At 48.5% G+C, this 25842-nt stretch overlaps 1 protein-coding gene across 1 annotated transcript in view; it reads left to right on the forward strand.

Annotated features, from left to right (window-relative positions):
• Window positions 1-25842, forward strand: part of lipia (lipase, member Ia) — a 40406-nt gene that overhangs the window by 7330 nt on the left and 7234 nt on the right. The window contains exons 4-7 of the mRNA XM_070892679.1: window positions 5436-5537; window positions 14291-14380; window positions 18197-18352; window positions 21900-21992. Coding sequence (XP_070748780.1) covers window positions 5436-5537; window positions 14291-14380; window positions 18197-18352; window positions 21900-21992 — 441 coding nt within the window. The remainder of the gene's footprint in view (window positions 1-5435; window positions 5538-14290; window positions 14381-18196; window positions 18353-21899; window positions 21993-25842) is intronic.

Consider the following 25842-nt stretch of genomic DNA (forward strand, 5'->3'; position numbering starts at 1 on the left):
CTTGTGGTCCGTCTCTAATTTAAACTTCCTACCGAAGAGGTACTGATGCATTTTTTTTACACCATAGACACATGCAAGCGCTTCCTTCTCGACCATCCCATATCTCCATTCTGCTTGTGAGAGCGACCTGGAGGCATAAGCCACAGGTTGTAGTTGACCCTCAGTATTGCCCTACTGCAACACGCACCCAACCCCATAGGACGATGCATCACATGTCAGAACCAATTTTTTACAGGGGTCGTACAGGGTCAACAACTTGTTTGAACAAAGTAGGTTTCATGCCCGATCAAAAGCCCGTTCCTGACAGTCCCCCCAAAACCAATCGCGACCCTTATGCAGGAGCACGTGTAGCAGCTCCAACAACTTGCTCAAGTTCAGCAGAAAGTTCCCGAAATAGTTCAACAGTCCCAGGAATTAACGCAACTCCGATGTGTTGCAGGGTCTGGGTGCTCGTTGAATCGCCTCTGTTTTGGATTCGGTGGGCCGAATCCCATCTGCAGCAACCTTCCTACCCAGAAACTCAACCTCAGGAGCTAAGAACACACATTTAGACTTCTTGAGTCGCAGGCCTACCCGGTCCAGTCGGCGTAGCACCTCCTCCAGGCTGTGGAGGTGTTCCTCGGTGTCTCGACCCGTGATGAGGATGTCGTCCTGGAACACGATTGTTCCAGGAATGGATTTAAGCAGGCTTTCCATGTTTCGTTGAAAAATCACGGCCGCTGATCGAATGCCAAATGGGCACCTATTATAAACGAACAGTCCCTTGTGCGTGGTGATGGTGGTCAGTAGTTTTGATTCGTCGGCCAGTTCCTGGGTCATATAGGCTGAAGTGAGGTCCAACTTGGTGAACAGCTTGCCGCCTGCCAGCGTGGCGAAGAGGTCCTCTGCTCTCGGGAGTGGGTATTGATCTTGTAGGGACACCCGATTGATGGTGTCCTTGTAGTCGCCACAGATCCTGACAGAGCCATCCGCTTTTAGGACGGGAACGATGGGGCTCGCCCAGTCGCTGAATTCAACAGGCGAGATGATGCCCTCTCTCAACAGCCGGTCCAATTCGCTCTCGATCTTTTCCCGCATCACATACGGCACCACTCTGGCTTTGTGGTGCACTGGCCTGGTATCCAGGGTGATGTGTATCACTACTTTAGTGCCTTTGAAAGTCCTGACTCCAGGTTGGAATAGTGAATCGAATTGTTGTAGGACTTGTGAGCACGGATTTCGCTCCACAGCTGACATTGCGTGAACATCCCCCCCATTTCCAATTCATCTCGGCGAACCAGCTGCTCCCCAACAGTGCAGGACCATTGCCTGGGACAATCCAGAGCGGCAGCCGATTCACTAACCCATTGTGTGTGACAGCCAACATTGCACTGCCTAGCACCGGAATGATTTCTTTAGTGTAAGTCCGTAATTGTGTCTCAATACGTTCTAATTTGGGTCTACTGGCTTTACGTGGCCTTTGCTTCTCAAATTGCTGAATGCCTATGAGCAACTGGCTGGCCCCAGTGTCCAGCTCCATGCATACTGGGATACCATTTAATAAAACCCTCATCATCATTGGTTACGTTTTGGTGTATGAACTGTGAATATTCGCCACATGGACCCGCTGAACCTTGGCATCCATTGAATTGCCCCAAAAGTCATCCTCCCTCAAAGAACCCTCTTCTGGTCCATCCGCCTCATATATTAGTCTGGTTGCAGATTTCCTGCACATTCGAGCTAAGTGGCCACTGAGATTGCAGCTCCTGCAGACAAACTGTTGAAATCTGCAAGGTCTAACTCAGTGTTTTCCCCACACCTCCAGCATGAGTTAAAGTTTCCATTGTTGGAAACAAAAGGGCTATGGCCAGGCATTCCGTGCTGACTGTCCCTTTGACTGCTCTTAAGTACCCTATTAGTGGGTGTCAATGGCCCCATCACGGGCCGCATTGTCCACTGTGATGGCGTGAATGCCTGTTCAGCCTGCCATTGTCTCTGTTGAAGTCCTACTCTGGGGTCTATTGCTGCCTGGGGAGTGTCGGACTGCCCCTGCCTGCCTGCGGGGCTTTGAGTCGCATTGATGATGTTGACTCCCTGATCCATCGCCACGTTAGAGGCAGAATTGCGCGCGTATATTATTTTCGTCTCTTCCTCCCCGCCATGAAAGTTTGAGCTATCAACGCCGACGCTTCCAAGGCCAAATCCTTGGTCTCAATTAATTTGCAGAAAATCCCCGCATGACCGATGCCCTCGATAAAGAAGTCCTTTAGCATCTCCCCCTGCAGGCGTCTGTGAACTTACAGAGGCTGGCCAAACGCAAGAGGTCCGCTACGAAGTCCGGTATGCTCTGTCCTTCACGACGTCGGTGGGTGTAGAATCTGTGTCGGACCATATGCATGCTACTCGCCGGTTTGAGGTGCTCCCCGATCAATTTGCTAAGCTCTTCAAAGGTTTTGTCCGCCTGCTTTTCGGGTGCTAGTAGGTCCTTCATGAGCGCGTAAGTCTTTGGTCCGCAGCTGGTCAAAAGATGAGCCCTTCGCTTGTCGGCCGCTGCATCCCCCGGCCATTCTTTCATAACGAAGCTTTGCTGAAGCCTCTCGACAAAATTGTCCCAGTCTTCCCCAACACAGTACCGTTCCTCTGTGCTACCGGTGGCCATTCTCGTGTGTCGTGAATTCACGTTTCTCGTCACCAATTTAAGGTCCTTACTCTACAGTATGAAACCACACGAGGCACATTCTGGGGACAAGGTCACTCTGTGACCTTAACTCTTTATTCACAGGACTCCAAAGACGATGACCCTGCGTGGGACCTCCCTTTTTATACCTGTGTGATCAGGTAAGGAATGTCTCCCACAAGTTCACCCCTTGTGGTCAAGGTGTGCATCTAGGTTGAGTGCATACAGTAATACAGTGGTGTTACATTGTGGTTACATACATGACACTTCTCATCCCTGCCCGCCCTTTCCCTGCCTCTGTACTTGCTTAAAACCATCTCCCAGTTCTGCCGAAGGGTCACTGGTCTGAAACGTTAACTCTGTTTCTCTCTCCACAGATCATGCCTGAGTGTTTCCAGCATTTTCGAGAACCCATTTCTTTCATTGCTCCAGTGCTATGATGTTCTGAGCACTCTTTCCATGCACACTGAATATTTACTAAATGGTTTTTCCTGTTTCTTTAGCAATGTTTCTGTACTTTTCCTTGTCAGCTGTGCCTCAGTGGGTAGTACTCTCTTTCTCATTTATGAGTCAGAAGGTTGTGGGTTCAAGTCCCACTCCAGAGACTTGAGCAAATCATCATCATCATCATCATCATGGGCAATCCCTCAAAATCGAGGAAGACTTGCTTCCACTGTGAGTTCTCGGGTGACTGAACAGTCCAATACGGGAATTACAGTCCCTGTCACAGGTGGGGCAGACAATCGTTGAAGGAAAGGGTGGGTGGGGAGTCTGGTTTGTCGCACGCTCCTTCCGCTGCCTGCGCTTGGTTTCTGCACGCTCTCGACGATGAGACTCGAGGTGCTCAGCGCCCTCCCGGATGCACTTCCTCCACTTAGGGCGGTCTTGGGCCAGGAACTCCCAGGCGTCGGTGGGGATGTTGCACTTTTTCAGGGAAGCTTTGAGGGTGTCACTGAAACTTTTCCTCTGCCCACCTGGGGCTCGCTTGCCGTGTATGAGGTCTGAGTAGAGCACTTGCTTTGGGAGTTTTGTGTCGGGCATGCGGATGATGTGGCCTGTCCAACGGAGGTGGTCGAGTGTGGTCAGTGCTTCGATGCTGAGGATGTTGGCCTGAGCGAGAACACTGATGTTGGTGCATCTATCCTCCCAGGGGATTTGCAAGATCTTGCGGAGATATCGTTGGTGGTATTTCTCCAGTGCTTTGCGGTGGCTACTGTATATGGTCCACGGCTCTGAGCCATACAGGAGGGCGGGTATCACTACTGCCCTGTAGACCACGAGCTTGGTGGCAGATTTGAGGTCCTGGTCTTCAAACACTCTCTTCCTCAGGCGACCAAAGGCTGCACTGGCACATTGGAGGCGAGAGCACATAAGTCAAGGCCGACACTCCCAGTGCAGTGCTGAGGGAGCGCTGCACTGTCGGAGGTGCTGTATTTCGGATGAGACATTAAACCGAGGCCCCATCTGCCCTCTCAGATGGATGGAGAAGATCTCACGGCCACTATTTCAAAGAAGAGCAGAGGAGTTATCCCCAGTGTCCTGGGCCAATCTTTATCCTTCAATCAACATAGCTAAAACAGATTATCTGGTCATTATTGCATAGCTGTTTGTGGGAGCTTGCTGTGCGCAAATTGGCTGCCGTATTTCCCACATTACAACAGTGATAACACTTCAAAAAGTATTTCATTGGCTGTAAAGCGCTTTGGGTGGCCGTGAAAGGTGTTTTTTAAATACAAGTCTTTTTTAAATTTTCTTTAATTCAAACAAGAGCTGTAGATTGGGTCCAGCAGGCAACCAATACGGTGGCATCATTAATTTTAATGATCAAGTACAATTAGTTACACACAGTAACAGGCAGTAAGTACAAAAAGATGGATATTACCTCCAATCCTTTGGAAAACAGGATTGAAACCGTCAGTCCTGTGTTCTGACCGCCCTCCTTAAGGTAGTTCTTTCAAAGGAAGAAATAACTTGCATTTATATAGCACCTTTAATGACCTCAGAACATCCCAAAGCACTTTACAGTACTTTTGAACTGTAGTCACTGTTGTAATGTAGGAAACGCAGCAAGCTCCCACAAACAACAATGAGATAATGACCAGATAATCTGTTTTTCGTGATGTTGGTTGAGGGTTAAATGTTGGACAGGACACCGGGGAGACCTCCTCTGCTCCTCTTCGAAATATTGTCTTGAGATCTTTTACATCCATCTGAGAGGGCAGACATCCCACTGAAACAGACATCTCGATTTAACATCCCATTCAAAAGACAGCACCTCCGATAGTACGCCGCTCCCTCAGCACTGCACTGAAAGAGTCAGCCTGGATTTTTGTGCTCAAGTCTCAGGAGCAGGACATAAACCCATGACCTTCTGACTCAGAGGTGAGAGTGCTACCAACAGAGACAAAGGGCTGACATTTGATCTACCTCCCCTCCCCCATCTCCATGCGGGAGCCACGTGATGGGCCGGGTGACCTCCTTGTGTGCTGCATGATTCAGTACACCTGTTTCTGATCACCCACCCTTGTGGTAAGCATGTACCCATGTGGCTGTCAGGCGAGGGCAGAATCGAGGTGCAGCAGTGACACTGTTGGTGATCAATCAACCTGTTGGCATCCCCCGATCAGGCTCACACCCAAACTACGGGCACTGAGGGACAGAATGGTGCCGGTGCCAATTGAATCGTATCCCAGCTGTCTTTAGAAAGAAGAGGGGAAAAATCGAGCAAGCAAAAAAATATATATTTTTTAAATTATTTATTATTGACTTTTTTTTGTAGGTCTTGATCCGGCGGGCCCTTTGTTCACTGGGAAAGCAGAGGACGACAGACTGGATCCCTCTGATGCTCAGTTTGTTGATGTCCTGCACACAGACATCGATGGTACTCCGACTTACTTGCCTTTACATGTGATCAGATACATACTAAAATTATTATTTATATCGAGGGAGGAGCGCATGGATAATTATTTGGAACATCAATGTATTGTGGATCTAGCTACCGGATCCAAACACATTTTGGAACGTATTTTGGATTGGCTCAGTGACAGGAAACAGAGAGTAGTGGTGAACGGTTGTTTTTCAGACAGGAGGAAGGTGTACAGTGGTGTTCCCCAGGGGTCAGTACTGGGACCACTACTTTTCTTGATATATATTAATGACTTAGACTTGGGTGTACAGGGCACAATTTCAAAATTTGCAGATGACACAAAACTTGGAAGTATAGTGAACAGTAGGAGGATAGTGACAGACTTCAAGAGGCCATAGACAGGCTGGTGGAATGGGTGGACACAGGACAGATGAAATTTAACACAGAAAAGTGAATGAGAACGAGGAGAGACAATATAAACTAAAGGTATTGTGTTCCTAACACAGATGAGGCCGCACACGGGGAGGTTAAAGTAACAGTGACCTCAGTCTTTATTAAGACACTGCAGAGTGAGGAACAGGCCTTAGGGGCCGGCTTATATACAGTGCTCCCAAGGGATGCTGGGATCCCTTGGGACTTCAGGGGATGCACTCCCTGGTGGCGGAACTTGGGAGTGCATGCTTTACAGATACACAACATCACTCCCCCACAATGTCAAAGTGAAAACTATTTACAAGGTGAGGCGGTCGGGAGCCTTTCTTTCCCTGGTTGACCGCCTTGGTACAAATGTCTGTTCTGGTGTGTTGGCTGTGCCCTCGCTGGGCTGGCGTGTTGTTGGCCATGCAGGGCTGCTGGGTGAGCCTGGCCTTGCTGGGCTGTTGGGCGTGATGGGTTTGATTTCCTGGTTCGGCGTGGTGTTGTTGATCCTTTGGGTGTGTGTTGTGGATTCGGAAAAGGTGGTGTCTGCTGTGGGTTGTTCAGGGCAGTCTGTGAACCGCAGCCTCGTTTGGTCCAGGTGCTTTCAGCAAATTTGTCCATTGTCTAGTTTGACTACAAACACCCTACTTCCTTCTTCAGCTATCACCATGCCCGCGATCCACTTGGGACCATGTCCATAGTTTAGCACATACACAGGGTCATTCAGATCAATTTCCCGTGATACAGTGGCGCGACCATCGTTTACATTTTGTTGCTGCCGTCTGCTCTCTACCTGATCATGCAGGTTGGGGTGACCCAGCAAGAGTCTGGTTTTAAGTGTCCTTTCCATGAGTAGCTCAGCTTGGGGCACCCCTGTGAGCAAGTGGGGTCTCGTGCGGTATCTGAGCAATACTTGGGACAGGCGGGTTTGGAGTGAGCCTTCTGTGACTCATTTAAGGCTCTGTTTGATTGTTTGTACTGCCCGCTCTGCCTGCCCATTGGAGGCTGGTTTAAACGGGGCTGAGGTGACATGTTTAATCTCATTGCGGGTCATGAATTCTTTAAATTTGGCACTGGTGAAACATGGTCCGTTGTCACTGACCAGTATGTCAGGCAGGCCGTGGGTGGCAAACATGGCCCTCAGGCTTTCAATGGTAACGGTGACGGTGCTTCCCGACATTATTTCACATTCAAACCATTTTGAAAAAGCATCCACCACCACCAGGAACATTTTACCGAGAAACGGGCCCGCATAGTCGACATGGATCCTCGACCATGGTCTGGAGGGCCAGGACCACAAACTTAGTGATGCCTCTCTGGGCGCGTTGCTCAACTGAGCACACATTCTGCATTGCCGTACACAGGACTCCAAGTCAGAGTCAATACCGGGCCACCACACGTGGGATCTGGCTATCACTTTCATCATTACTATACCCGGGTGTGTGCTGTAGAGATCTGAGATGAACGTCTCCCTGCCCTTTTTGGATAGCACTACGCGACAACAGGCAGTCTGCCTGAATGGACAGCTCGTCCTTTTGTCACTGGAAAGGCTTGATTAGCTCTTGCATTTCAATGGGGATGCTGGCCCAGCTCCCATGCAGTACACAGTTTTTTACTCGGGTCAGCAGAGGATCTTCGCTGGTCCAAGTCCTAATCTGTCGTGCCATGACAGGTAATTTTTCATTTTCAAACTCTTCCATGACCATTAACAAGTCTGCGGGCTGCGCCACCATCAACTAGTTTGCAGGCTGCGCCATTTCCACCCCCGTGGTGGGCAATGGTAGCCGACTGAGAGCATCTGCACAGTTCTCGGTGCCTGGCCTGTGACGGATGGTATAGTTATACGCTGATAGCGCGAATGCCCATCTTTGTATGCTGGCTGAGGCATTAGTATTTATCCCCTTGTTATCAGTGAACAGGGATATGAGGGGCTTGTGATTTGTTTCCAGCTCAAATTTGAGGCGAAACAGGTACTGATGCGTTTTCTTTACCCCGAGCACACACGCTAATGCCTCTTTCTTAATCATGCTGTAGGCCCTCTCGGCCTTAGACAAGCTCCTGAAGGTATAGGCGACAGGTTGCAACTTCCCCGCAACGTTAGCTTGTTGTAATACACACCCGACTCCGTACGACGATGCATCACATGCTAGCATGAGTCTTTTACACGGGTTATACAATACAAGCAGATTGTTGGAGCATAAAATGTTTCTGGCTTTCTCAAAAGCAATTACTTAGTTTTTTTCCCCATACCCAGTTCTCACCTTTGCGCAATAACACATGCAGGGGCTCTAAGAGGGTGCTTAACCCCGGTAGGAAGTTACCAAAATAGTTGAGGAGTCCCAGGAATGACCGCAGCTCCGTGACGTTCTGTGGCCTGGACGCGTTCCTGATAGCCTCTGTCTTGGTGTCTGTGGGCTGAATGCCGTCCACTGCGATCTTTCTCCCCGAAAACTCCACTTCTGTTGCCATGAAGACGCATTTCGACCTCTTCAGCCGCAGCCCTACGCGATCCAGTCGCTGGAGGACCTCCTGCAGGTTTTGTAGGTGCTCGACGGTGTCCCGACCCGTGACCAATATGTCGTCCTGAAAAACCACCGTGCATGGTACCGACTTGAGTAGGCTTTCCATGTTTCTCTGGAAGATCGCTGCAGCCGACCGAATTCCAAACGGGCATCTGTTGTAGATGAACAGTCCCTTGTGCGTGTTGATACAGGTAAGGCCCTTCGAAGACTCCTCCAGCTCCTGCATCATGTAGACCGAAGTCAGGTCGAGCTTGGTGAACGTCTTGCCTCCTGTTAGTGTCGCAAATAGGTCGTCTCCCTTAGGTAGCGGGTATTGGTCCTGTCGCGAGAAACGATTAATAGTTACTTTATAATCGCCGCAAATCCTGACCGTGCCATCACTTTTGAGTACTGGCCCACTCGCTGAATTCCACTGGGGAGATGATGCCCTCATGTTGCAGCCTGTCCAGCTCGATTTCCACTCTTTCCCTCATCATGTGAGGTACCGCTCGCGCCTTGTGGTGAATGGGTTGTGCCTCTGGAACCAAGTGGATCCGCACCTTCGCCCCGGAAAAGTTTCCAATGCCTGGCTCAAAAAGGGAAGGAAATTTGTTTAGAATCTGGGTACATGAGGCCTCATCGACATGTGATAGCGCTCGGATGTCATCCCAGTTCCAGCGGATTTTTCCCAGCCACTCCTTCCAAGCAGTGTGGGGCCATTGCCCAGGACAATCCAGAGTGGCAGTTCGTGCACCGTGCCCTCGTAGGTGACCTTGACCATGGCGCTGCCCAGGACAGCGATAAGCTCTTTGGTGTACGTTCTCAGTTTTGTGTGGATGGGGCTCAGGGCTGGTCTGAGTGCCTTGTTGCACCACAGTCTCTCAAACATCTTTTTACTCATGATGGATTGGCTAGCGCCAGTGTCCAGTTCCATGGCAACGGGTAAGCCATTCAATTTTACGTTTAGCATTAAGGGTGGACATTTCGTTGAAAATGTGTGCACCCCGTGTACTTCAGCATCTGCCTCCTCTCTCTGAGGCTCAAAATTGCTTTGTCCACCATGGACCGATCTTCCTCTGCCACCTGGCGCTTAGCAGGTTTTGCAGAGCTTGCAGCTCATCTGCAAGCTCGTTGGAGGCGCCCCATTGTTCCACAGCTCTTGCAAACATACCCTTTGAAGCAGCATGAATACGCTGAATGGAAGTCTCCACAACACAAACAAGGTGTGAATTGCCTTGCATTCATCCTTTGTTGCGGACTCTGGGCCAACTGGGTCACCTGAGGCCTGCTGGCAGTTGCAGACTCATGGTTTCTGCCCTGTACATTTCTGCTCGCAAACACAGTTCCAGTTAATTTATGAACATTGCTGGCACTTGTGTGCTGAGAGATTTGTTTGGTGTTATCACTGGTGGACATAAACACCTGTGCTATCGCAATGGCCTTACTGAGGGTAGGTGTCTCTACAGTCTAAAGTTTTCGTAGGATGGTCTCGTGGCCAATGCCCAGTATAAAAAAGTCTCTGAGCATCTGCTCCAGGTAGCCATCAAACTCACATTGTCCTGCAAGTCACCTTAGCTCGGTGACGTAGCTCACCACTTCCTGACCTTCAGATGGCTGGCACGTGTAGAACCGATATCTCGCCATCAGCACACTCTCCCTCGGGTTAAGATTCTCCCGAACCAGTGTACCCAGCTCCTCATATGACTTATCTGTGAGTTTCACTGGGGCCAGAAGATTATTCATGAGGCTGTAGGTCGGTGTCCCGCAGACCGTGAGGAGGACCGCTCTCCTTTTTGCAGCGCTTCCTTCTCCATCCAGCTTGTTGGCTACAAAGTACTGGTCTAGCCGTTCGACATAGGCTTCCCAGTCCTCACCCTCCGAGAACTTCTCCAGGATGCCCACAGTTTGCTGCATCTTTGCGTTGGATTCATATACTCGTCGCCAGTTATTGTGTTGTGAACACAGATGAGACTGCACACGGGGAGGTTAAAGTAACAGTGACCTCAGTCTTTATTAAGATACTGCAGAGTGAGGAACAGGCCTTAGGGGCCGGCTTATATACAGTGCTCCCAAGGGATGCTGGGACCCCTTGGGACTTCAGGGGATGCACTCCCTGGTGCCGGAACATGGGAGTGCATGCTTTACAGATACACAACAAAAGAGTACAATTCTAAAGGGGGTGCATGAACAGAGACACCTGGAGGTATCGTTGCACAAGTCTTTGAAGGTGGCAGGGCAAGTTCTGAAAGCGCTTGATAAAGCATATGGGATACTGGACTTCATAAATAGAGGCATAGAGTACAAAAGTAAGGAAGTTATGATGAACCTTTATAAAACACTAGTTCAGCCTCAATTGGAGTATTATGTCCAATTCTTGGCACCGCCCTTTAGGAAGGATGTGAAGGCATTAGAGAGGATGCAGAAAAGATTTGTGAGAACATAAGAACATAAGAAATAGGAGCTGGAGTAGGCCATTTGGCTCTTCGAGCCTGCTCCACCATTCAACAAGATTCTGGCTGATTTTCTACCTCAACTCCACCCTCCCACATTATCCCCATTTCCCTTATTTCCCCATTGTTCTCAAAAATGTATCGACCTCGGTCTTGAATATACTCAGTGACTGAGCAGCCTTAGCTCTCTGGGGGTACAGAATTCCAAAGATTCACAACCCTTTGAGTGAAGAAATTTCTCCTCATCTCAGTCCTAAATAGACGACCCCTTATTCTGAGACTGAGACTGTGCTCTAGATTCCCCAGGCAGAGGAAACATTTTTTCAGCATTCACCCTGTCAAGCCCCTTCAGAATTTTATATATTTCAATTAGATCACCTCTCATTCTTCTAAATTCTAGGGAATATAGGCCTAGCTTACTTAAACTCTCCTCATAGGGCAATCCCCTCATCCCAGGAACCTGTCTGGTGAACCTTCGCTGCACTTCCAGTCAGAGGAAATGTATTAGCATGGATAGAGAATTGGCTGGCTAATAGAAAGCAGGGAGTCGGGATAAATGGGTCCTTTTTGGGTTGGAAATCGGTAGTTAGTGGTGTGCCACAGGGATCGGTGTTGGGACCACAACTGTTTACAATATACATAGATGACCTGGAAGAGGGGACAGAGTGTAGTGTAACAAAATTTGCAGATGACACAAAGATTAGTGGGAAAGTGGGTTGTATAGAGGACACAGAGAGGCTGCAAAGAGATTTGGATAGGTTAAGTGAATGGGCTAAGGTTTGGCAGATGGAATACAATGTCGGAAAGTGTGAGATCATCCACCTTGGGAAACAAAACAGTAAAAGGGAATATTATTTGAATGGGGAGAAATTACAACATGCTGCGGTGCAGAGAGACCTGGGGGTCCTTGTGCATGAATCCCAAAAAGTTAGTTTGCAGGTGCAGCAGGTAATCAGGAAGGCGAATGGAATGTTGGCTTTCATTGCGAGAGGGATGGAATACAAAAGCAGGGAGGTCCTGCTGCAACTGTATAGGGTATTGGTGAGGCTGCACCTGGAGTACTGCGTGCAGTTTTGGTCACCTTACTTAAGGAAAGATATACTAGCTTTGTAGGGGGTACAGAGACGATTCACTAGGCTGATTCCGGAGATGAGGGGGTTACCTTATAATGATAGATTGAGTAGACTGGGTCTTTACTCGTTGGAGTTCAGAAGGATGAGGGGTGATCGTATAGAAACATTTAAAATAATGAAAGGGATAGACAAGATAGAGGCAGAGAGGTTGTTTCCACTGGTCGGGGAGACTAGAACTAGGGGGCACAGCCTCAAAATACGGGGGAGCCAATTTAAAACCGAGTTGAGAAGGAATTTCTTCTCCCAGAGGGTTGTGAACCTGTGGAATTCTCTGCCCAAGGAAGCAGTTGAGGCTCGCTCATTATTTGTATTCAAGTCACAGATAGATAGATTTTTAACCAATAAGGGAATTAAGGGTTATAGAAACATAGAACATAGAAAATAGGTGCAGGAGTAGGCCATTCGGCCCTTCTAGCCTGCACCGCCATTCAATGAGTTCATGGCTGAACATGCAACTTCAGTACCCCATTCCTGCTTTCTCACCATACCCCTTGATTCCCCTAGTAGTAAGGACTTCATCTAACTCCTTTTTGAATATATTTAGTGAATTGGCCTCAACAACTTTCTGTGGTAGAGAATTCCACAGGTTCACCACTCTCTGGGTGAAGAAATTCCTCCTCATCTCGGTCCTAAATGGCTTCCCCCTTATCCTTAGACTGTGTCCCCTGGTTCTGGACTTCCCCAACATTGGGAACATTCTTCCTGCATCTAACCTGTCTAACCCCGTCAGAATTTTAAACGTTTCTATGAGGTCTCCTCTCATTCTTCTGAACTCCAGTGAATACAAGCCCAGTTGATCCAGTCTTTCTTGATAGGTCAGTCCCGCCATCCCGGGAATCAGTCTGGTGAACCTTCGCTGCACTCCCTCAATAGCAAGAATGTCCTTCCTCAGGTTAGGAGACCAAAACTGTACACAATACTCCAGGTGTGGCCTCACCAAGGCCCTGTACAATTGTAGCAACACCTCCCTGCCCTTGTACTCAAATCCCCTCGCTATGAAGGCCAACATGCCATTTGCTTTCTTAACCGCCTGCTGTACCTGCATGCCAACCTTCAATGACTGATGTACCATGACACCCAGGTCTCTTTGCACCTGCCCTTTTCCTAATCTGTCACCATTCAGATAATAGTCTGTCTCTCTGTTTTTACCACTAAAGTGGATAACCTCACATTTATCCACATTATACTTCATCTGCCATGCATTTGCCCACTCACCTAACCTATCCAAGTCGCTCTGCAGCCTCATAGAATCCTCCTTGCAGCTCACACTGCCACCCAACTTATGGGGAGCGGGCAGGTAAGTGGAGCTGAGTCCACGGCCAGATCAGCCATGATCTTGTTGAATGGCGGAACAGGCTTGAGGGGCTAGATGGCTTACTCCTGTTCCTAATTTTTATGTTATGTTCTTATGTTCCTCTAAGGCAAGTATGTCTTTCCTTAGGTCAGGAGACGAGAACTGAACAGAATACTCCAGGTGTGGACTCACCAATTCCTTGTATAATTGCAGTAAGATTTCTTTACTCTTTTACTCTAATCGCTTTGCAACAAAAGTTAATATATCATTTGCTTTCCTATGAGATTGCTTCCAGGAATGAAGGACTTAAGCTACGTGGAGAGACTGGAGAAGCTGGGGTTGTTCTCCTTGGAGCAGAGAAGGCTGAGAGGAGATTTAATAGAGGTGTTCAAAATCATGATGCGCCTAGACAGCGTAGATAGAGAGAAACTGTTCCCAATGGTGGAAGGGTCGAGAACCAGAGGACACAGATTTGGCAAAAGAACCAAAGGCGACATGAGGAATAACTTTGTTACACAGCGAGTGGTTAGGATCTGGAATGCCCTGCCTGGTGGTGGAGGCAGACTCAATCATAGCTTTCAAAAGGGAGTTGGATAAATACCTGAAGGAAAAAAAAATGCAGGGCTACGGGGAAAGGGCGGGGGAGTGGGACTGGCTGAAGTGCTCCCACAGAGAGCCGGCACGGGCTCGACGGGCCGAATGACCTCCTGTGCTGTAACCATTCTGTGATTCTATGATTCAACCATTCCACACAGAGAGTTCCTGATTTCAGCTCATGCCTGACTCTCCCGTCAAAGCCCATCCTTTTAGTACCCGAACAGTCCCACTGAAACCCATCCCTCTAATATCCTAACTCTCCCATCGGAATCCATCCCTCAGCTACTCTCATTCTTCCATTGCAGTCCATCTTATTTCTATATTGGTGGCATCATTATGATAAAAAATAACGTACAAATAATGTTTCTTCCTGCAGCTCTTGGCTACCGAGAATATCTGGGGCATATAGATTTTTATGCTAACGGAGGGACTGACCAACCGGGCTGCCCCGTGACTATCCTGGGAGGTTTGTATTGGCACTCAGCTTTATTCCCATTTTCCATTTCTTTTGCAATTGTTAACTTGTCAGTCAACATAAAAGGTCGCGCTGGTCTCCAAGCAAGTCTACCAACTCTCGCCAAGCTGGCCGGAGCATCTTGGGAGATCACCCCCTGCCTGAGGATCACAATCTTGGCAATTCCCAATGCCATTGTTACTATTCATCAGCAGCATGGGCAATCCCTCGAAGCGAGGATGACTTGCATCCACGTCAAAAAAGGATGAGTTCGCAGGTGTTTCAACGAAGGACCTAATATTCCAAGTCCTGAACTACATCCACCAAGGGTGGAAGATGCCTTTGCATGGATTTTATAAATGTGTGATGGCTATTGCACACCAGCCACCACACGGGCTTGACAGAGCAAGATCTTGGTCCAGTGGCAAGGATTAACCAAGACAACTGGAGACCTGCTTTGCTGCATGGACCCAGTGCACGCACATATATCGCAGTGTGGGCTGGCCCGTGCTGCCCCTGGGCCCCTGGCCCCGAACTCACGCTTCCCCTGGGCCTCGATCACGTCCCTCTACAGTCTCTCGTCACTCCTTCACCCCGATCTCGTCGCTCCTGCTGCATGGCGGCCGTGCCTTCAGTTGCCCGGGCCCCAAGCTCTGGAACTCCCTGCCTAAACCTCTCCGCCTCTCTACCTCCCTTTCCTCCTTTAAGACTCTCCTTAAAACCTACCTCTTTGACCAAGCTTTTGGTCATCTGCCATAATTTCTTCTTATGTGGCTCAGTGTTAAATGTATCCATTTTCTCTTTTAACACTGCTGTGAAGCACCATGGGACGTTTTACTACGTTAAAGATGCTTTATAAATAAAAGTTATTGTTGATGTTGTTGTCTTTCACTGTAAAGTGAGAGGAAGCAAGTTGATGCTCAGTCGATGCGTGTATTCAAGGCTAAGAGCGATAGATTTTTGGACTCTAAGGGCATCGAGGGATATGGGGATCGGGCAGGAAAGTGGAGTTGATGTCGAAGATCAGACAGGGTAGATGCTGAGAGGTTGTTTCCCCTGGTTGGAGTCTCTAGAACTAGGGGGCATAGTTCCAGGATGAGATGAGGAGAAACTTCTTCACTCAGAGGGTTGTGAATCTTTGGAATTCTCTGCCCCAGAGGGCTGTGGATGCTGAGTCATTGAATATATTCCAGGCTGAGATCGATGATTTTTGGGCACTAAGGGAAAGTGGAGTTGAGGTCGATGATCGGCCATGATCTTATTGAATGACGGAGCAGGCTCGAGGGGCAGTATGGCCGACTCCTGCTCCTATTTCTTATGTTATCTGCTGATGGATTACGATGGACGTGGGAGCTGGAGCCATAGTACTGATAGTGAAAGGTCTCCATTAAAAAGATAGGAACCGTCATATTAATGGAAGGCTTTTAATTCTGCATTGAATAATAGGTTGGGCTCATCTTTATATCGTCAGTCTGGGCTCAGTGGGTTGCACCCTTGCCTCTCAGTCCGAAGGTTGCGGGTTCTAAGCCCCACATCAGAGACTTGAGTGCCTAATCCAGGCTGGCGCTCCTAGTGCTGAGGGAGTGCTGCACTGTCAGAGGTGCCTTCTTTACGATGAGACATTAAACTGAGGCCCTCTCAGGCGGACATTAAACATCCCATCACACCATTTGAAGAAAAGCAGGGGAGTTCTCCTCAGTGTCCTGACCAGTAATCTTCCCTCAACCAACATATTGTCTGGTCATATTTCTCAACAACAACAACAACTTGTATTTATAGAGCGTCTTTAATTCAGTGAAACAACCCAAGGTGCTTCACAGGAGTATTATGTGATAAAAATATGACACCAAGCCGCATAAGTAGAAGTTAGCGCAGGTGACCAAAGAGGTAGTCAAGGAGTGTCTTAAAGGAGGAGAGAGAGGTAGAGAGGCAGAGAGGTTTAGGGAGGGTATTCCAGAGCTTGGGCCCAAGCAGCTGAAGGCACGGCCACCGATGGTTGAGCGATTATAATCAGGGATGGTCAGGGGGACAGAATTAGAGAAGCGCAGACCTCTCAGGGGGGTTGTGGGGCTGGAGGTGGTTACAGAGATAGGGAGGGGCGAGGCCATGGAGGGATTTGAAAACAAGGATGAGAATTTTGAAATCGAGGCGTTGCTTAACCGGGAGCCAATGTAGGTCAGTGAGCACAAGGGTGATGGGTGAGCAGGAATTGGTACAAGTTAGGACACGGGCTGCCGAGTTTTGGATGACCTCTAGTTTACATAGGGCAGAATGTGGGAGGCCAGACAGGAGTGCGTTGGAATAGTCAAGACTAGAGGTAACAAAGGCATGTCCCGTTGACGTTTGTGGGATCTTGCTCTGTGCAAATTGGCTGCCACATTTCCCAACATTGCAACAGTGACTACACTCCAAAAACAGCCCACTGTCTGTCAATTGTTCTGGCCAATATGAGGTTGCGAAAGGCGCTATATAAATGCAAGTCTTTTCTTTTGTTTTCCATCCTTTACCAGCAAGAGAAAATGGCCACAGGTCCAGCAATTGGGCAGAGGAAGCAAAGGAGACAAAGGAAGAGAGAAAAAGACAGGGCAGAAAAGGATAAGAAAAGGAAAAGAAGCGATATGTTAATGTTGCGTTGCGATCCACTGTGGGCCTGTGTGACAGGATTAGCTGATCCCTTTTATCCATGTTTATATAACTCACATGAGTATAGGCTGGTGCATAAAAATCTCATGCCCTTGTCGACAGCTCTGCTCAAAATTAAAGTTGTAGGCAAGTTGATGCGAGTTGGGCTTTGATTCGTCGAGTTTTCCTGCCTATATCCGTTAAGTTCCGAATTGTTCCCATCAGTTCAGTATTCCGTTAGCAGCAGCAGAGTTCCACATGGTTCTGGATATCGCCTTACAATTCAGAGGCCGGAATCTTGCCGGTGCTCTGAGGCGGGTCCACTGTCGAAAATATGAAATAAATGACTCCCTGTGACAGCGAGTTCCACATTCTCACCACTCTCTGGGTAAAGAAGTTTCTCCTGAATTCACTATTGGATTTAGTATTGGATTTATTCGGGAACATCTTATATCTATGGCCCTTAGTTTTGGTCTCCCCTTCAAGTGGAAACATTTTCTCCATGTTTACCCAATCATAGAAACAAAGAAACATAGAGACTAGGTACAGGAGTAGGCCATTCGGTCCTTTGAGCCTGCACCACCATTCAATATGATCATGGCTGATCATGCAACTTCAGTACCTCATTCCTGCTTTCTCTCCATACCCCTTGATCCCTTTAGCCATAAGGGCCACATCTAACTCCCTTTTGAATATATCTAACGAATGGGCCTCAACAACTTTCTGTGGTAGAGAATTCCACAGGTTCACAATTCTCTGAGTGAAGAAGTTTCTCCTCATCTTGGTCCTAAATGGCTTACCCCTTCTCCTTAGCCTATAACCCCTGGTTCTGGACTTCCCCAACATCGGGAACATTCTTCCTGCATCTAACCTGTTCAATCCCGTCAGAATTTTATATGTTTCTATTGAACCCCTTCATAATTTTAAAGACCTCTATCAGGTCACCCCTCAGCCTTCTGTTTTCGAGAGAAAAGAACCCCTACCTGTTCAGCCTTTCTTGATAGATACACCCTCTCAGCTGTGGTATCATTCTTATATGTCCTTTTTTTGCACCTTCTCCAGTGCCTCGATATAACTTGTGTAATATGGAGACCAGCACTGCGCACATTGGTCCAAGTGCGGTCTAACCAAGGGTCACTACAAGTTGAACATAACTGCTCTGCTTTTCTTGCATGTAGCTTTGTTTAACTATTATGTTACTTCCAGGAAAAAAGTACATGATATGCGACCATCAAAGATCTGTCTATATGTATATAAACTCCATGATCTCAACCTGTAATATCACCGCCTACCCTTGTGCATCGTATACCGAATTCCTAGATGCCAGATGCACACAGCGTGATGATACCGATCCTATATTTGGTAAGAAACCTCGTTCTGGAGCATGTTTTTTGATTTGGTCAGTTCTATCCTCTGCTCACCTGACGACACTGATTCTTGTCGGAGTATGACATGGTTCCATAGGCAACAGGCCACTCTCTGCTCTCCTTCACCCAACCAATCATCCTCAATGCGTCAGCCCAAATAGGGACTAGAGTGCAGACACTAGAGAGGTTCTCCTTAGAGCAAAGAACCTTTCCCCACCTCAGGACATCCCAAAGCGCTTCACAGCCAATTAAATACTTTTGAAGTGTAGTCATTGTAATGTAGACAACGCAGCAGCCAATCTGTGCACGGCAAGTTCCCACAAACAGCAATGCTGTTTTGACTGGATCATCTGTTTTCGTGATGTTGGTTGAGGGCTAAATATTGGCTCAGGACACCGGGGCTAACTCCCCTGCTCGTCTTCAAAATAGTGCCATGGGATCTTTTACGTTTACCTGGAAGAGCAGACGGCGCCTCTGTTTAACGTCTCATCCTAAAGACGGCACAGTGCAGCACTCCCTCAGTAGCCTTGGTAAAATCAGGAGAATCAGGCTAGTTTTTTGTGCTCAAGTCTCTGGAGTGGGATTTTTAATCGAGGTTTAATAGGGGAGATTTAATAGAGATGCTCAAAATTATGAAAGGGTTCGCTAGAGTAGGTTGGGAGAAACTGATTCCAGTCGCAGAAGACACCGATACTCTAACATGATTGAGTTCCTCCAGGAGATAACAAGGAGGGTCGATGAGGGCAGTGCAGTTGATGTAGTTTACATGGATTTTAGCAAGGATTTTGACAAGATCCCACATGATAGGCTGATCAAAAAAATGGCGAATTGGATCCAAATTTGGCTCAGTGGCAAAGGTTAATGGTTGAGGGGAGTTTTTATGACTAGAAGGCTGTTTCCAGTGGGATTCCACAGGGTTCAATACTGGGTATCTTACTTTTTATATATTAATGATTTCGACTTAAATATAGGGGGCATGACAAAGAAATTTGCACATGATACAAAAATTGGCCGTGTGGTTGACAGTGAGGAGGAAAGCTCCAGACTGCAGGAAGATATCGATGGACTGGTCAAGTGGACAGAAAAGTGGCAAATGGAATTCAATCCAGAAAAGTGTGAGGTAATGCATTTGGGGAGGGGCAACAAGGCAAGAGAATACACAATAAATGGGAGGACACTGAGAGGTGTAGAGGAACAGAGCATCTTGGAGTGTATGTCCACAGATCCTTAAAGGTAGCAGGACAGGTTGATAAGGTAGTTAAAAAGGCATATGGAATATGTTATGTTCAGAATAACTCCACATTGTAAACTCAAACTGTTGTGACCTTGGTCTCCTTAATGTGACTCCAGAGTGAGGAAGCAGCATGGTGGACTGCCTTTTATACCTGCTTGCCCAGAGTGCACAGGTGACCCTTGGGTCTCCCACAGGTGTGCCCCCTGGTGGCAAGTCTTACATATTGGTTTACATACATACATAACAGAATGCTTTCTTTTATTAGCCGAGGCACAGAATACAAGAGCAGGGGAGTTATGCTAGAACTGTATAGAACACTAGTTACGCCACAGCTGGAGTACCGCGTGCAGTTTTGGTCATCACATTACAGGAAAGATGTGATTGCACTCGAAAGGGTGCAGAGGAGATTTACAAGGATGTTGCCAAAACTTTAGCTATGAGGAAAGATTGGATAGGCTGGGGTTGCTTTCCTTGGAACAGAGGAGGCTAAGGGGAGATTTAATTGAGGTGTATAAAATTATGAGGGGCCTGGATAAAGTGGATAAGAAGGATTTGTTTCCCTTAGCAGAGGGGTCAATAACCAGGGGGCATAGATTTAAAGTAATTGGTAGAAAGATTAGAGGGAGATGAGGAAACATTTCTTCACCCAAAGGGTGGTGGGGTCTGGAACTCACTGCCTGAAAGGGTGGTAGAGGCAGAAACCCTCACCACAGTTAAACGTTACTTGGATGTGCATTTAAAGAACCATAACCTACAGGGCTACGGACCGAGTGCTGGAAGGTGGGATTAGGCTGGGTAGCTCTTTTTCGACCGGCGCAGACACGATGGGCCAAATGGCCTCCTTCTGTGTCGTAATTTTCGATGATTCTGTGATTTAAGACAATTGGCAAACGGATCAGGGAGGAGATGAGAATTTTATTTACGCAGCCATTATTTTTGATCTTCAATGTGCTGCCTGAAAGAATGGTGGAAGCAGATTCAAAAGTTGGGTAAATACCTGAAAGGAAAAATCTGCAGGGCTATGGGGAAAGAGCAGGGGGAGTGGGACTAACCTGGATCGCTCTTTCAAAGAGTTGGCACAGGCTCGATGGGCCGAATGGCCTGCTTCTGTGCTGCATTGTTCTATAGTGTGCTGAACATCATATTCGAGCTTGACCCTGTAATTTGGAAATAACATAAGAATTAGGAGCAGAAGTAGACCATTTGGCCCCTCGAGCCTGCTCCGCCATTCAATAAGACCATGGCTGATCTTCTACTTCAGCTCTACTTTCCCAACCTATCCCCATATCGTTTGATTCCCTTAGTGTCCAAATGTTTATGGATCTCAGTCGATCTCAACAATTCAGCATCCACAGTCCTCTGGGGTAGAGAATTGCAAAGATTCACAGCCTTCCGATTGAAGAAATCCTTCCTAATCTCATTGCTAAATGGATCACCCCTTTATCCTGAGACTATGGCCTCCAGTTCTCATTCTTACATGTGCTCATTTTTGCAGTAGGACTGAGTGGGAAGCAGTCAAGGATGGGGTGGAGGGGGCCCTGCTGACTGATATATCCCTTCCCCTAACCCAAATTCACTGTCTGCCAGCTGTGATCAGCTTACTCCGCACAGATCCAATCGAACTAGGACCTGCTGGCCTGTGTCTGAGTATTGTGCAAAATCGAACTGCCTTTCACCAGTGTCAGTTTGGCTCAGTTGGTAGCACTCTTGACCTCTGAGGCAGTAGATTGTAGGTTCAAGCCCCACTGTTGCACTTGTACATTTAATCTAGGCTGACATTTCACTGCAGTACTAAGGGAGTGCAGCACTGTCAAAGGAGCCATTTTTCAAATGAGACGTTAAAACGAGGCCCTGTCTGCCCTTTCAGGTGGATGTAAAAGATCCCATGGCACTATTTGAAGAAGAGTAGGGGTTATCTTCTGCTGTCCTGGGCCTATATTTATCCCATCAATAAAACAGATGATCTGATCATTAACACATTGCTGTTTGTGGGAGCTTGCTGTGCACAAATTTGCTATCGCGTTTCCTACATTACAACCGTGACTACACTTCAAAAAGTACCTCATTGACTGGAAAGTGCTCTGGGACGTCCTGAGGTCATGGAAATGCCAATCTTTCATGTAGTTTAGAAATATTGACACGTAGCATAAACATACTTTGAGGAGCCCTGGGATCTGATCTGTCTCTCGGTATATCCCATGCATTGTGATAACTGTAACATACAATAGACATTGTTATTTGCCATTGAATCCTCCTTGTTGATCCTTCACTAATCCTCAATGTTCAACTTCTCCTCACTGAACTGCAGGATATCACATTGAGAAGTGGAAAAATCATAGTCATGTAATGAAGCTTCCAAATAAGGTGTTCTTTCTAACCTCCACCGAAGAACCATTTTGCAGTAAGTAGTTTTAGCACTGTAAGAACATGAGAACGCAAGAATTTTTAGGAACGGAAAAAAGGCCTAACAACCCATCTCCTTTTTCATGGACCAATCTCACCCACCTTCTCCCCATATCCTCCAACCCCACCTACTCACCTTCTCCCCATATCCCCCAACCCCACCTACCCACCTTCTCCCCATATCTCTAAATCCCACCTACCCACCTTCTCCCCATATCCCCAACCCCACCTACCCACCGTCTCCACATATCCCCCAACCCCACCTACCCACCTTCTCCCCATATCCCCCAACCCCACCTACCCACCTTCTGTCCATATCCCCCAACCCCACCTACCCACCTTCTCCCCATATCTCTAAATCCCACCTACCCACCATCTCCCCATATCTCTAAATCCCACCTACCCACCTTCTCCCCATATCCCCAACCCCATCTACCCACCTTCTCCCCATATCCCCCAACCCCACCTACCCACCATCTCCCCATAGCCCTGAATCCCACCTACCCACCTTCTCCCCATATCCTCCAACCCCACCTACCCACCTTCTCCCCATATCTCTGAATCCCACCTACCCACCTTCTCCCCATATCCCCCAACCCCACCTACCCACCTTCTCCCCATATCCTCAACCCCACCTACCCACCCACCTTCTCCCCATATTCCCCAACCCCATCTACCCACCTTCTCTCCATATCCTCCAACCCCACCTACCCACCTTCTCCCCATATCCCCCAACCCCACCTACCCACCTTCTCCCCATATCCCCAAACCCCACCTACCCACCTTCTCCCCATATCCCCCAACCCCACCTACCCACCTTCTCCCCATATCTCTAAATCCCACCTACCCACCATCTCCCCATATCTCTAAATCCCACCTACCCACCTTCTCCCCATATCCCCAACCCCACCTACCCACCTTCTCCCCATATCCCCCAACCCCACCTACCCACCATCTCCCCATAGCCCTGAATCCCACCTACCCACCTTCTCCCCATATCCTCCAACCCCACCTACCCACCTTCTCCCCATATCTCTGAATCCCACCTACCCACCTTCTCCCCATATCCCCCAACCCCACCTACCCACCTTCTCCCCATATCCCCAAACCCCACCTACCCACCTTCTCCCCATATCCCCCAACCCCACCTACCCACCTTCTCCCCATATCCCCCAACCCCACCTACCCACCTTCTCCCCATATCCCCCAACCCCACCCACCACCTTCTCCCCATATCCCCCAACCCCACCTAACCACCTTCTCCCCATATCCCCCAACCCCACCTACCCACCTTCTCCCCATATCCCCCAACCCCACCTACCCACCTTCTCCCCATATCCCCCAACCCCACCTACCCACCTTCTCCCCATATCCCCCAACCCCACCTACCCACCATCTCCCCATAGCCCTGAATCCCACCTACCCACCTTCTCCCCATATCCCCCAACCCCACCTACCCACCATCTCCCCATATCCCCCAACCCCACCTACCCACCTTCTCCCCATATCCCCCAACCCCACCTACCCACCATCTCCCCATAGCCCTGAATCCCACCTACCCACCTTCTCCCCATATCCTCCAACCCCACCTACCCACCTTCTCCCCATATCTCTGAATCCCACCTACCCACCTTCTCCCCATATCCCCCAACCCCACCTACCCACCTTCTCCCCATATCCTCAACCCCACCTACCCACCCACCTTCTCCCCATATTCCCCAACCCCATCTACCCACCTTCTCTCCATATCCTCCAACCCCACCTACCCACCTTCTCCCCATATCCCCCAACCCCACCTACCCACCTTCTCCCCATATCCCCAAACCCCACCTACCCACCTTCTCCCCATATCCCCCAACCCCACCTACCCACCTTCTCCCCATATCCCCCAACCCCACCTACCCACCTTCTCCCCATATCCCCCAACCCCACCTACCCACCTTCTCCCCATATCCCCCAACCCCACCTACCCACCTTCTCCCCATATCCCCCAACCCCACCTACCCACCTTCTCCCCATATCCCCCAACCCCACCTACCCACCATCTCCCCATAGCCCTGAATCCCACCTACCCACCTTCTCCCCATATCCCCCAACCCCACCTACCCACCTTCTCCCCATATCCCTCAATCTTTTCTCTTCCTAGAAATACATCCAATTATCTTAAACACATTTACGTTGTCCTCTGTGTCATCTTCCTTGATAGCTTATCCCTCAAATCTATTGTCCTTGGTGTGACAAAGCCACGCCCCCGGCAAAGGCGATCGCCGCTGGCCCCCAATAAAGCTGCGGGCTGAGATCTTGCGATCTCTCTGTGGCGAGGCTTTCGGCTTTTTCGATGCGTTAGAGGTTGCAGCGGAGTATAGTGGGGATTCCCTAGTGCGATCTGCTGTGATGTCAACAAGCTGCCTTAGGCAGCCAATCACGATGCAGAATTCTCACAGACAGGGAGCCAGGAAGTGAAGAAGCAGCTTTTATTCGGACTTTAAAAAATGTTACAGAAAGCAAAACAGAGATCGGGGCTCCCGCAGCGGGCTAACGTATACCTGAAGTAAAGATGATCAACCTTCAAAAAAAATTAAATTTTTTTATTTAAGTTTCTGAAAAATTGTAAGTTTTATAATAATGGAGAAATTTTACACTCCACAGACTTAAAATTCGTTTTCCTGTTTAGCAATCTTTTTCTTCTTCGGCAGTCCCTCGGATCGAGGATGACTTGCTTCCACGCCAAAAAGGGATGAGTTCAATGAGTTCACAGGTGTTTCAGTGAAGGACCTAATATTCCAGGTCCCGAACTACATATTGAAGGGTGGAAACGTAGAAACATAGAAACATAGAAAACAGGTGTAGGAGTAGGCCGTTCGGCCCTTCGAGCCTGCACCACTATTATGGCTGATCATGCAACTTCAGTACCCCATTCCTGCTTTCTCTCCAGACTTGATCCCTTTAGCCGTAAAGGCCAATCTAACTCCCTTTTGAATATATCTAACGAACTGGCCTCAACAACTTTCTGTGGTAGAGAATTCCACAGGTTAACCACTCTCTGAGTGAAGAAGTTTCTCCTCATCTTGGTCCTAAATGGCTTAATCCTTATCCTTAGACTGTGACCCCCTGGTTCTGGACTTCCCCAACATCGGGAACATTCTTCCTGCATCTAACCTGTCCAATTCCATCAGAATTTTATATGTTTCTGTGAGATCCCCTAAATTCCAGTGAATATAAGCCTAGTTGATCCAGTCTTTCTTCATATTTAGTCTTGCCATCCCGGGAATCAGACTAGTGAACCTTCGCTGCATTCCCTCAATAGCAAGAATGTCCTTCCTCAGATTAGGAGACCAAAACTGTACACAATATTCAAGATGCCTGTGTGTGGATTTTTTTAACGTGTGGTGACCGTTGCACACCAGCCACCACACGGGCTTGACAGAGCCAGGTCTTGGTCCAGTGGCAAGGGTTAACCAAGACGACTGGAGACCAGCTCTGCTGCACGGACCTAGTGCGCACACATATCGCAGTGTGGGCTGGCCCGTGCTGTCCCTGGGCCCTTGCCTCTTCTGGGCCCTGAACTCACGCCTCTCCTGTGCCCCCGATCACGTCGCTGCACGATCTCGCGACGCTCCATCGCCCCGACCTCACTGCTCCTGCTGTACCTGTCCATGCTCCAATCAGCGACCTCGATTATGGTGACGTCCAATCCAGTTGCCCTCCTTCACCAGCTCGCGCTGTTCCCTGAAGTGATATGCTCCTTTTAAAGTCCCGACCTACCGCTGGTGTTCCCTCGCAATCCCTTTAGCAATCAATACGCTGTTGAAACCCCAGTTACACTTAATCCAACAAGGCCTAACATT

This window comes from Pristiophorus japonicus, chromosome 11 (genome assembly GCF_044704955.1).
Source record: "Pristiophorus japonicus isolate sPriJap1 chromosome 11, sPriJap1.hap1, whole genome shotgun sequence".
Lineage (NCBI taxonomy): Eukaryota > Metazoa > Chordata > Chondrichthyes > Pristiophoridae > Pristiophorus > Pristiophorus japonicus.